General features: G+C 46.1%; 2 protein-coding genes across 3 annotated transcripts; both read right to left on the reverse strand.

The window, feature by feature from the left end:
* Positions 1–1,435: 1,435 nt before the first annotated feature.
* Positions 1,436–3,747, reverse strand: LOC101774293 (cyclin-D5-2). Its single transcript, XM_004962972.3, has 5 exons — positions 3,237–3,747; positions 3,071–3,157; positions 2,649–2,946; positions 2,404–2,540; positions 1,436–2,256 (listed from the first exon to the last, which is right to left on the reverse strand). Exons 1-5 carry the CDS (start codon positions 3,555–3,557, stop codon positions 2,047–2,049), a joined length of 1,053 nt encoding a protein of 350 aa, XP_004963029.1. The 5' UTR covers positions 3,558–3,747; the 3' UTR covers positions 1,436–2,046.
* A 5,328-nt stretch (positions 3,748–9,075) lies between these two features.
* Positions 9,076–12,073, reverse strand: LOC101774702 (cytoplasmic tRNA 2-thiolation protein 2). 2 transcript variants are annotated; one of them, XR_001163469.3, is made up of 8 exons: positions 11,655–12,073; positions 11,015–11,363; positions 10,845–10,931; positions 10,634–10,755; positions 10,476–10,554; positions 9,912–10,300; positions 9,569–9,700; positions 9,098–9,335 (listed from the first exon to the last, which is right to left on the reverse strand). XR_001163469.3 is itself a non-coding variant. In XM_004962973.4 (7 exons), exons 1-7 carry the CDS (start codon positions 11,969–11,971, stop codon positions 9,655–9,657), a joined length of 1,389 nt encoding a protein of 462 aa, XP_004963030.2. In that variant the 5' UTR covers positions 11,972–12,073; the 3' UTR covers positions 9,076–9,654. The 2 variants fall into 2 exon arrangements, 1 of the variants encoding a protein (XP_004963030.2); XM_004962973.4 differs by having other exon boundaries at positions 9,076–9,700.
* Positions 12,074–12,697: the final 624 nt, after the last annotated feature.

Below are 12,697 nucleotides of genomic sequence, written 5' to 3' on the forward strand. Positions count from 1 at the left end.
TAATAAACAGCATGTATTTATTCATCTATCTGAGCTAAACGAACATACCTAATAAACTTTTGCAAATTGAGTTCCATATTCCAAGTGCCAGCTGGCCTACCTTCATAGAAACACTGTTGTCTGTTTGAGAACAGCACAGACGCATTTGTGACCAACTGACCATGTTTCAATGCAAGGAACCGCTTTCCTTTATATAGCAACATTGGAGAAACAAAACAAAGCCATGAAGGCACATGAATGAGAGAGAAAGAGAGAGGATTGGCAAGGCCATGGCTGCAGCAGGCAGCCTGCAGGGGTGGTGGTGGTGGTGGACTGGTGGCTGGCTCTCAGCTCAGAAAGCCACTCCATTGCCCATGGGGGCAGGCCAGGCATTTTCATTGCCAGAGTGCAGAGGCAAAAGCTCTTTTTACCAGCTGTAAGGCAGGGTGCAATGTAAGACCTGCATTAGATAGTGGATGAGGCTAGAAGACCAACTTTATGGTTTAGGGTTTATCATGGGGTGAGATGGAGAAAAATAAAGGCTGTGGATGTAAAGATATCATCATTATTGTATCCATGAAAGTAGTAATATTTTGAGCATGTTTGTTGTTTATCTTTAACCGCATGTGCATGGTGGCACAGTGGTAACCTTCTTTGTTCATTGCATTGACTAATGTATGGGGGTTTGTGTTTGAAAGAGTTTTTTTCTTTGGAAGAGTTACGATAAATCCATGTTTATTACTTGTAATTATCATCTGCGGAATGTAATTCACATACACCTAATGAGCAATTTCCAGAATTGGTATTATACAGGAAAGGTCAAGTATACCATTTGCTGAAAAATGTCACATGCCACAACTTCTTTTTGATAGTTTACTTTGCTCAGAACTTGCAAGTTGCCTCAGTGTGCTCCACATCCTCTTGGTGTAACAAATATCAAACTTGTGCAGCTCCATACCAACCAAATACACAACTACATAAGTTAGAAGTCACATCACCCTAATCTTTTGGCAATTATTGGCCTAAAGTGCTAATCTCCTGTATCTATCTTGTTCATTAATACTCCCATCCATATGCAGCAGCACTTGTCTTCCTTCCCACACAACAGCACGTAGTGTGTTGTTGCATGCTTTGCTCATCATACACAATAATGTCCAAAGGGCCACAATGTACTTGCTACTAATCATGGTTGACAATGGCTTTCTTTACACACCGGCCATCTCTTCCTTTACTTACATTACTGTGGATTGTGCAAGTTCTGCCTGTGCAATAGTGGGGTTTGGCCAAGATTCATCAAGCATGTGCTAAGCTGGTTGCAATGTAACAGGAAAAAGGTTGCATTGGATCCTCCTGGAGAAAAAAGCAGAGCAAGAAGAACCACTGCCATGGCCCAGCAGAAGTGAATGAGTGACACTGAAAATTGCAGCAGTCGGCAGAACTGATCAAGAAACCTACAGGGAGGTCACACACATGATGCAATCTGATCCATTCCTCAGGAACAAGAGGGGTTACACAAGTACACAGGGTTGTTACAAACCGATGTAACCCAAGCAAGTGCAGAGTGAAACACTCACACATCCACTTGCGCAAGTGAAAAAAGGAAACAGCTCTCTCTCTCTCTCCTCTATAAACAATGGTAAAACCCTCAACCTCAGTGTTGTTACCACTTGTTTTGCAACTTCTCTGCAGAAGCAGCATCTCACCATATGAATGCAAATTGCATTGCAACATGCCATCCACAATGGCTTATCAAACAGTGCAACTTTCAAGTAAAGTTGACTGGAATGTGCCCCATTTGGGCACTGGCATTGGGCTTATTAACCTAAGCTCTCCTCTCCATAGGAAAGCTCAGCCCTCTGCTTTGTTCATCTCTTCCACCTCTCACACAAACCAAACCAATCCAATCTGACAGCAGCCAATGCCAACCCATGGCAATGGCTCAAAGAACCTAAAAAACTTTTTTTTTTTTGCAAACATATAAGTTAAAAGAATGAAAATAAAGGGAAGATCAAACCAAGCCCCCCTAGACATCTGGCTAAAAATTGTGTCCCCGGTGGTGCTAGCTTCTCAACGGATGCCCGGCAGCTCCAGCCTGATCCGCTTATTCCTCGCCGCCACCACCGTCGCAAAGGCGGCGGTGTCGGTAACATCATCAACAAGAACAGAATCATATGTACTAGTGGCAACCTCGTCGGAGCCTGAACATGGCAATGATCTCTTGTTACCCCTCCTGTTCATGCCCCCAACCATCACACTGTAGCAGGCGTGTACATGCTCCTGATCACAGAAACAAACACATTTCTTTTTAACATAAAGATGGTGAATGAAGTGAAGTTCATCTAATTCTAAGTTTATCCGGAGAGAACATTCATATGGTCAAAATGCTAGTACATGGATGTTCAAAGATGCAAGCAAGTGATCAACCTTCTCAATAAGACGAGATGGAGAAAGGTATCTCATCTTGGAATCCAGTGCCTCTTTGGTCAGCAGAGGTCCATAGGTTGCAGCCAAGATAGCAGCTGCAGCCACAGTGGACGGCCTGTGATCAAGCACGCTACCAGCTGCACAAACAAACCAGTCAGTCAGAGCAACGCAAGACAGATCACTGGATGTCAGAAGAGAGAGGGAAAAAAAAAGATTCGATTTTGATGTGTACGGACAAGAACAACCTTGGGCCGTGGCGAAGATGAAGCCGATAGCCTTGAGGGCGGCGCCGGCGCCGGCGCCGCCGTGCGGGTGGAGCCGGGAGGAGAAGCAGGGGAGGAAGTCCAAGGGCGTGACGGCGCCCATGCGCCACCCGAGCGTGGACAGCACGAGCAGCTCCATCCGGCGGATGGACGCCGGGCAGAAGTCGTAGCCGCCAGCGTCGAACTCCGACAGCGCCGGCGCCTGGCACTCCTCCATCTTGGCGGCGACGGACACGCACGCCACGGACAACAGCCGCGCCGCCCACGGCATCGCCTCCCTCTGCAACCACCAACGCAATGCCCGGCGTCATTGGCATTCAAAAGCAGAGGCCTTTTCCTTTGTTTTTTTAAGGAAAAGAAAACTTTTTTAATCTTAACAGCGGCGGCGCGGTTAGATAGATTACGTCGACGCGTCGCCGGAGAAGGAAGCTGTCAAAGTAGGCGATGGCGAGGTACGCCGTCCGGTGGCCGAACCCGAAGTACCCGCGCGTCTGCAATGGCGAACGATGCAATCAGATGCCATGCGAATCTAATGGAGCTTAGCTAATCGGGAGAGAGGCGGATGCTCACTTCAAGAATCCACTTGACGGCGGCGAGGCGAGCTTGCCGGAACCACTCCTCGGAGACGACGGACTGGCACTCGCCGTCCACGTCGCCGTCGCCGTCGCAGTCGGCGGCGGAGTCGGAGGAGGAGCAGCAGAAGCTGGCCTCCTTGAACACCAGCTGCTCCAAGTACTCCTCCTCTTCCTCCTCGTCACCGGCATTGTAGGGCGAGAAGAGCACGCCGTCGTCGACGGAGCCGTCGCCGAGGTCGGCGCCGTCTTCCTCGCAGGTGAGCGAGAACGCGCACGCCGACCAGTCCTCCGCCGCCGCCGCCTCCACCGGCATCATCTCGTCACCACGGTTAGTCAGTTAGTTACAGGACACGTCGAGCAAGCGAGAAGCCAAGAACCATGCGCGAGGGGCGCGAGCTCTGGAATCTCCGATGCTGCGGTGGTCGCCGGCGAGGTGGCGGCGGCGGTGGCGGGCCGTGGCAGAGGCCGGAGGGGACGAGAGTGAGATGGCAACCGAAGCCTCCTCCCCTCTATTTAACCGGCTCTCGCTTCACTAATTTTTTAACCGTTCTTTGTTTTTTTTCGTGTTCCTGTGTTACCTTCTGGCCTCTGCAATTCGGATATGTATCGACAGTTTTGGTAAGGGTGGTAAAATTTGACAGTTTTGGTAAAGTTTTTTCACCTGGGCTAAGAGTACTATACAACTACGGCCTGGCGTATGTGAAGTGCATTCATGTATTTGTGCACCTGTCACCTTAATTAATGACCATTTACTCTAAAGAGTGACACTGATCATACTTTATGATTGTACTTTCAGCACTCTACAAATTTTCATTTATTAGCTACTCTGCAATCATATTTGTAATGCTCACTATTTTTTCACATAGGATTTGTAACCAACCATCGGCGCTTGGTTAGGTATCCATGCTTGGGATATTTGAGTTTGCTAAAGCACTTCTAAACACAATAAAGAATACGTGGGGCCTATTTTTTTAAATTTTTTATTTCAGACCCGTTGAATTCGCTACTAGGGGAGTTGAACCTAGGCTTGCTGGGTGCTATTCAGGTGTTTAACCACTAAGAGCTTATTTTGGTTGAGCTCCTCCTAAAATCATGTGTGAAAGCAATCCTCTATGATTCTCTAGGTTAATTTTTAGTATGAAGTGTTGCTGTGCAAGAAGTGAATTCCAAAAGTTAATTTTTTTCAGCTCCTAGTCTCTAATTCATTTTAGAGAATCAGTTCACATAATTAGTGAATCACTTCTCTGCAAAAATACTGCCTGGAAGCTGCTCTAGGAGCTCTGTCAAATATACCCTAATCAATCTTTCTATTGTATATATATACCATGTGAACGTCAGAGAGAAAACCTTATGAAGTTAGTAAAGTAGCATTCGCTCCACTTTAAATGTGGTTTTTTTCAATGTTATCCTAAGTCAATCTAATTTTAAACAGATTTATAGAAAAATCACCGACATCTACATTATCAAAAATTAGTTTCATTAACCGGGTGTTTAGTTCCACGAACTAAAGTTTAGTCCCTGTCACATCGAATGTTTAGATACTAATTAGAAAAACTAAACACGAGCTAATTATAAAACCAATTGTACAGATGGAGACTAATTCGCGAGACGAATCTATTAAGCCTAATTAGTCCATGATTCGACAATGTGATGCTACAGTAAATATGTGCTAATCATAAATTAATTAGGTTTAATAGATTCGTCTCGTGAATTAGCCTCCATCTGTGCAATTGATTTTGTAATTAGTTTATATTTAATACTCCTGATTAGTATTTAAACATTTGATGTGATAAGGACTAAAGTGGAACTAACACCCCCTAAATCAATTATGAAACGTATGTTGACAGTGTATTTATCTGATTGGTATATGTCAATTTATTTTTCCATAGACTGATCAAGTTACAAAACTAAAATTACTGGTTTAAGATTCTATCCTTGTACAATGGATTTGGCATACAAGATTATCCATTTAGTATGCAACAGTGTGCCTCCAACTATACATACGCTCATCTCAAAAAAAAAAAACAATATCCACACGCTCCACCTGACAAGCATGCTTACTCCTGGCCTGGTGCTTCTTTTTCAGATAAATAGATTTCTGGTCCCTGGAAAACCCTACTAGAATCTAATCTAGTAGTGATGTGGAAAAGGCAGGCTGCAGGCTCCATGTAAAAAAAGGAGGGATTTGTTTGAGAGGCCAATCTCAACCACCTCCCAGCATCATCCCTCCCAAAAATCTTTAGTGCATCCAAAAACAGGTAGAAATCAAATCGCAACGCTCTTCGCCTCCTCCTGAAGAAATGCACAAACAGTGAGACAAATCACCCGGTTTGCGGGCCCGGGGCCCCAAATCCATTCAGAAAAAAAGCAGAGCCATTCTTGAAAGCGAGCAATGCAAGGGACATAATACGGACACAGCGTGGCATCTGCTCAGGGATCACGCGACTAATCTATAGCATCTTGCAACACCACATTTCCCACCTCATCACAAACCCACCCATGCATGAAGTTTCATCCCATCACAAACTTCACCACAGTACCCAAAGAAACAAAAACCGGTGAAATTCCACGGAATTTAAACCTCTGAAAGATTCACTTCGACCAAGAAACGGTGAAATTCCATGGAATTTAAACCTCGCAGCGTGCACCATGCTCGTGAACTAGGGCAAGCTAGCTGTCTCCAAGGTCGCTGTCATGCTACATCCAGAAGCTATTAATCATATGTAGATATGTACATGTATACAAATATGAGGTCACATGAGAGGGTGCAGCAGCGAGCAAAACGCATGATTCCAGGGCCGGTGTCCCGGACTAGCCCAGTTCTACACGCATCGTCCAAGATGCGGATTCATCAGTACCGCCCCGATTGCTGCCATCCGAATAACAAAATACGGCGAAGGGGAAGGTGCCAAGATTTGGCCAGAGCTCACTCACTGAGATCAAGGGGAGGCAGCGGCCATGGATGGGATGGGATGGGATGGGATGGACTGGACCACCGTACCGGCGTTTGCGTCTGGTGATCCATCGGCGACGGCGAGGCTCGGGCAACAGGACGAGCGGGAATCCGCGCCTGAAAACGAAGGGTGAGCACAGGATTGGATCATCACAAGCGTCAAGGATTTCAGATGAAAGTGGGGGAGAAAAACAAATCGCAAATTGCAGTGTCGGGAAGTTTGAGATCTGACCTGAATCGTTTGTTATTACATGGACTGTCTGAAAGCTCTGAAACATTCAAATCCAGCCGAGTGACTTCGATGATGGACCAAGAGCTTCTTCAGATTATGAGCAAGTTTAGCTGAAGGGCGGGATTATATTATATCAGATTTGTTGTCGTTCAACATGCATGGATTTGTAGAAATTTCTGCAGGAAATCAAAGTTTCAGAGTTCACTGCTGCTGGCTCTCGCTGCCGTGTTGATCCACTGTGACCGACGGTCCTGCATATGGAACCAACCAGCACGCTGCATTTAAAGATTGTACAAGCCATGCTGAGCACCAATGTCGTCTGCGGTGGACAATTGTACATGAATGGTACAAACCAGCCATGACATTTGAATTCGATTTCATCGACATGCATTTATGCATTGCAAGCCAGCAGGTATGTGTCACGAATCAAGCAACCCATGACACATCTTGTCAAGTTTGCTACAGATCCCTGCATAGCCCAGCCCTGAATTCAGGCACCCCAGCCCCCACAGTAGTGTGTACATCCCACTATTCAATAATTCAAGAATCAAGCCACAAGTGTTGACTAGAACCTCACCACTCTTTCGAATTATCACTAGAATTAGGCAAACCTAATGCAGATGAGGTGATAACAGCAGCAACTAGCAAGTAAACAAGAACCAGAAGCAGAGATCTTTCATGTGTGCAGTTGTGCACCCACAACCACTTTGATGAAGCAAGGTTCAGAAACTGCATGCATATCTACTGTGCCACTTGCAGATTTTTTTCCTCCCCACTCACCAATGTTTTCTTTGACCAATGCTTCAAGCTTTTGGATCAAAGCATGATAAAATATGTCCAAATGAAGCCCAGGTTTGGTCATGTCAATGTCACAGGGGGGCCTTAACTTCTTCCCCCCATCTCCACATATTTCAATGACAGCAGGGGGCTGTGCCAATCACTAGGGGACACAATGGGCCTTTGCTTGTTAGAATGAAGTAAGCAAAAGTGGGTACTGTGTGCATGGAAGTCTTGTCCACTAAACACACTAAAGTCACACAGTGGCTAAACTCTACAAGTGCCGAACCTGAACATGCTAGTTGTAGCGTTAGCTTAGGTTAGCCTTTTGAGTCACCAAAACACCAATGATGCTATAGTATGAACTTGAAACTATGATACGAAGCTAGGTTAGTCTAGACCAAGTTCAAAAGTCTAGACCAACTGCTTGGCAAAATCAAAGAGGAAGCGCGATGCTGGATCTTAGCGGGAGCCAGATACCTAGGTGCTATCGTCGAAATGGAGGAGTGAGCGCTTTTCTTTCATGTTCGTACAGCTATAGCTTTTCCTTTTTGTTTGGGCCTAGACCTTGTCACTCTCTCCTCTTTTAATTAATACAAATCCGGCACTCTCAGCCGGGTTTTAAGTTTTTTAAAAAAAGATATGAAGGTTAGTACAAGGAGCAATATCTGGTAGCCCTATTTGTTACCTTTTGTTTCCAGGCCTATTTGGGGTCAGCCTTGCTGCCCAAAGAGAAAACAATTGCTGATGAAGCACCGCCTCTACTGTTGATGGTAGCACACGCAGCACCACTGCCATGCGATGTCATGGACAACAATACCACAAGGATGGGTTGATTGGATAGCTCAGGACAGAGTGCCTGCCACCCATGCTGCATAGATCTACAGAGATTTTAAAGCACGAGTTCAAAAGCAATTTGAGTGGCAATTGCAGCCATTAGCAACAAAATAATCCTTCAAACAAGAACAAAATATAGCATTTCTTCTGCTGGTGTCATTAGAAATTTAGAAGTAGAGATCGGAAGGCTATCAGCCCAACTTGCAGAAAATTACGGACCATTTTAGTGGATTCTTAATCAATAACCGCATTATTTATTCTCATACTTTATAGTTTGAACAAGAGTGGAGAACATTTGAAAGTTTGAAATTTTTGTCAAGCTCTGCCAGAATCCATCAACATCATCCATCAGCAGGTAGTCGGTTTTATAAAACCTGCTCCAACCATCTAAAATGAAAGGTTCTGTAGGCCCTTGCGGGACTTTGTATGCACTTGTGTTGTCATCATTGATGAAAAGCTGGATAAGCCCTTGCACGTTGGCTAAGATTACTGGCCAGGCTTTATGCCAACCCAATCAGATTAAAGTGGCTAACAATAAAAGGTCTAACCTTTACAAGCTTTAACCTAATTACTCATAAGATATAGGTTCCCAATGTTTGACCAGTGTGTGGGTTCAGCAACACTGAGAAGTGCACATGGATGCAAGCACGCATGCGATGCATTTCACAAGAAAGTCTCCAATACACTTGTAACGTGGTGGTTAGTAGAAGAGACGATGCACTAAAATGCAGGGGAAAAGACAGCCAAAGGTTTAGTAGAAAATGACTTACTGTCACCCACAGGAATGAAATATCAAGAGTTACATGATATTGCAGTGAAAAGCAAGTTGATTACATAGTTGCACAAAGCAAAACGCAAGGGACCACTTATCTGTAGTGCCATTACCATTTTTGTTTCCTGCAACTCTTAGTATTGTACATTTGTATGTGATGTGTGATGTGTACAGTTGTATACATGCTTGGCATTTTGCATTGGGGATAGGATGTGCATCCCTTCAGCCCTACCAAGGACCAGGATGCAGCGTCTATCTGTACGTCCCAAAAGTGTGCTTTGAGTCAAATACAAAGGATTAATATGTTATAACAGCAGTAAATACAAGATCTATACAGAAAACGGATGGTCCAAAAACATCATTGGATAAATTCATCTTGGTACAATCTTTGCTACAGAATAGCTGGCACAGTACAGACCAATCAATATCAAATCACATGGAAGTGGGAAACCTTCAGCTATCCAAACTGTGCTGTCTTCTAAAATCAGTGGAAACTTGCTGCTCGTGATGGTTTGCCTGATCACTGTACAGATTCCAGATAAGTTGATCGAAGAATTACAGAATACCAGGAAGAATATAATGCATGGAATTGTAAGGGTGTCTAAAAAAATTGACTAAAAGCAGTGCCATACTGGAGAGAAACACTGCTATCCGTAAGTTCTATGCATGCTGTGTGAGGTACAATCAGAAAGGGTCTCTTCTGGCTTTCTTGCTTAACAAACAAAACAGTAGTAAAACATGTGTGTCAGTATATACCAGCACTCTGGCGTTACCATATGAAAAAAGAAATGTGACTCCTTCAACTTTTTCTCACAAGTTTGGGTTTCACTAAAGCGATAATTTCAGTTTTCATCATCATCTTCCAGCAGGTAGTCTTCTATTTGATCTCTGAAATAAACAGTTTGCTGAATCAGTGCACTGAAGAACAAACATGATATTAGCAAATGAATGGAGTGTTGAACATGTGGAAACAAGTGGTCATGTAAACTAAACATCATGCTAAGAAGCAACACGGAAAGGTTTAATGTTTTCCTTTAGTATATCACTGATAACATGCACAATAAATACCCAGACAATGAGGCAGCCTACAAAGCCTCACCTTAGTGAGCTGGCAGATGCAGTGTCCACTTTCTCAGTCCAAAACTTCGGTAGTAGTGAAAAGAATTGTCCATACGTATCTGTAGCAGATGGTAGAATCTGGAAATGGCAGCTTTGACAACAATGAGCAGTATAAAGATCAATTTTCTTCTGGGCCTTGTGCTTTGTGTTTTCCAAATTCTGGAGTTCTGATTCACTGAACGGGCTTCCACATATCAGGCAGAGAATTTCAGAGAAAGTAGACTCGTTGGTATCAACATTCTGAAACTTGGGTCGAAGCCGTGATGGCAGGAAATCATGATAGCCGTTTGCTGAGAACTTATTAAAAGAGAATGGCTTAAGCTTTTGTGCGGTTCTTAAAATGGTGTGCTCTCGAGAAGGGTTCTCTTCCTGTAAATAGAAAATAGAAATTAGAAAATGTTAAAAATCATGACTTGTGTTGCTCCTCAAGATATTCATAAAAGTAATCACTAAACAAGAACACAGCTTCAGTTTTAGTTTAATTCAGAATAGCTAAAATGTCAAGTTGGTAAGCAAGTGGCATGCGAAGAACAAGAGGACCTACCCTTAGTCGTGAAACAAACGATGCAACTAAGCTGTTGATGCCCCTGCAAGGCCTATCAAGAAGTTGCTGCATCTTTAAACTGAGCATAGAACCCATTAGAATAAAAGATGTTGTGAAGAAAACAAACAACTAGATTAATAAATGAACTTTGATCTCACCTATCAAGTTCACAGAGCAAGCTAAGCTCTTGGGCAAGGCAATCATGGAGTGGAAGAACCACAGGTACTTCCCACCGTGTATCAACATATTGGACATCAGCTGGTAAAGAGTAGCCTTGCCCCTGGGAAAAATTGGTAATTCTGTTAAGCTCTCAACACTCTCATGAGATCTTTTCAAGAAGTATGAAGCATCACCAGATTAGCAACGTACCTTCACGGTGGCAGATAGCACATGACATGCTATTCCAGATGCGCATGTCCCCAGCATGATCTTGGTGTAGCCATTTTCCAGTGCAATCTGAGCAAAATATCAACATGGAATTGTAAGTTTGGTATAAAAAAAAACATGTGAGCGCATGGACAAGCACTGAAGGGAAGCACCTTCTGCAGTGAAAGCATGCGCAAGCATCGAATAAAGTCATCCCTCCCTGTCTCATCATCGATCATGCCGACCACCTCCTTCAGCCTGGCCACCTTGTCCTCTGACCCAGATGAGAATACGTCCTCAAGAGGGGCAACGTGCACTTGCTTATCGCCGGGTGACAAACTCGACACGATCGATTTGATATCTTCAGTCGCCGTCTGAGTTTCATGCTCCGGTCTCGCCAAAACGACACTCTCGTCGACAAACGCCACGCCAACGCCGAAGGCCGGCAGGGCCTGCGAGTTGCTCGTCTCCCAGCTCTGGATCGCCTTGGACTGCATCGCGTGTATGAATTGCAGGGCCACCCTGGGTTGTGTGGCGACAATTCGATTCAGTGGGATTTTAACAAAACCATGGAAGTGAAGCAACATCGAAAACTAAAGACCTAAGTACCTAACCGATTACCCTGCCACCCATGACCCATTAATTTGCAATAGAGCTCAAACCCAATGCTATATGTTGGCCGTGGGTATTGATCCTTTTCTTTTTTAAGCTGGCATATGTTGATCTTGCCACAGTGCACAAATTTGCCCAAACTACCAGGTAGAGAGAAGACATATTAATGATGACGGTGGGAAATCCGAGAGAATCGGAGACCTGGAGGCGGGGCCGCCGGATAAGGCGAGGAGGACGGCGTCGGTGGGGCGCACCATGGCGTTGCTGGTGACGGCGAGCTTGAACTTCCCGAACAGGTGGGCCCGGAAGCACTCCCGACACATGCCAGCGCCCCCGGACGCCGCGACGGTCGGGGCGCCGCCGTCGCACTTGCCGCACGTGGTGGCGGCGCCGGTGGCGATCGAAAGCCGGGCCATCCTCTCCGCCGGAGCGTCCTCCTCGGCGCCTGCGGCGGAGCCGGAGGAGGAGGAGCAGTGCGGCCCGCAGCCCGCGCCGCCGCAGGCGGAGGCGGCGGCCATGGCGGGCGCGAGGGAGACGAAGGTTCGGAAGGGGACGGCGGCCGGCGGCGCGTGGGTGTAGGGGAGGTTTGGGGATTCCCTTCTCTCTCTTCGCTCAGGTGCGTGCGCGAAACGTTTATTGGGCTTCGTTTTGGGGCTCATATGGATGGAGTTGGCGCGGCCCAAACGAGAGATCAACTAAGCCCAACATGGCTGTTTGGATACTACTTACCCCCCCTCGACAATGGACTGAGTCCGTGTTTTCTCCCGCAACTATAAAACCGTCCGTTCTGCCTCCTCGTACTCCTGAAACCGGACGTGTGACCTCCCTGATCCGATTCCACTCCAGTTTTGTCCGACGTGGCACCGGTTTTGAACCGACGTGGCGCGGGCTGACGTGTCAGAGATGATGGACGTGGCAGGGGCTATCTTCTCTTTCAATCTGCAGTCTGCACCGATATGCGGCACCACCTCCTCCGCCCGCTTCCAGCCGCCGCCGCTTCTTGCCGTCGAGATGGTGCCGCCACTCACCGCTCCAGCTGATGGGCGCCGCACGAGGCATAGTTGCTCTGGAGTCTCCATCCGCAGGGACCATTTCGAGAGCGTGACCAGCACGAAGGCGCCCGAGCTGCGACTGCGGATTGAACATCGCCAATCAGTGGACTGCGACCGCGGAAGCTCTGGTGGCTCGCCTCGCCGATGCTTTAATTGGCAGTCGGTTGCTACGGCAAGATGCGGTACTAGGGA

This window comes from Setaria italica, chromosome III (genome assembly GCF_000263155.2).
Source record: "Setaria italica strain Yugu1 chromosome III, Setaria_italica_v2.0, whole genome shotgun sequence".
NCBI lineage: Eukaryota > Viridiplantae > Streptophyta > Magnoliopsida > Poales > Poaceae > Setaria > Setaria italica.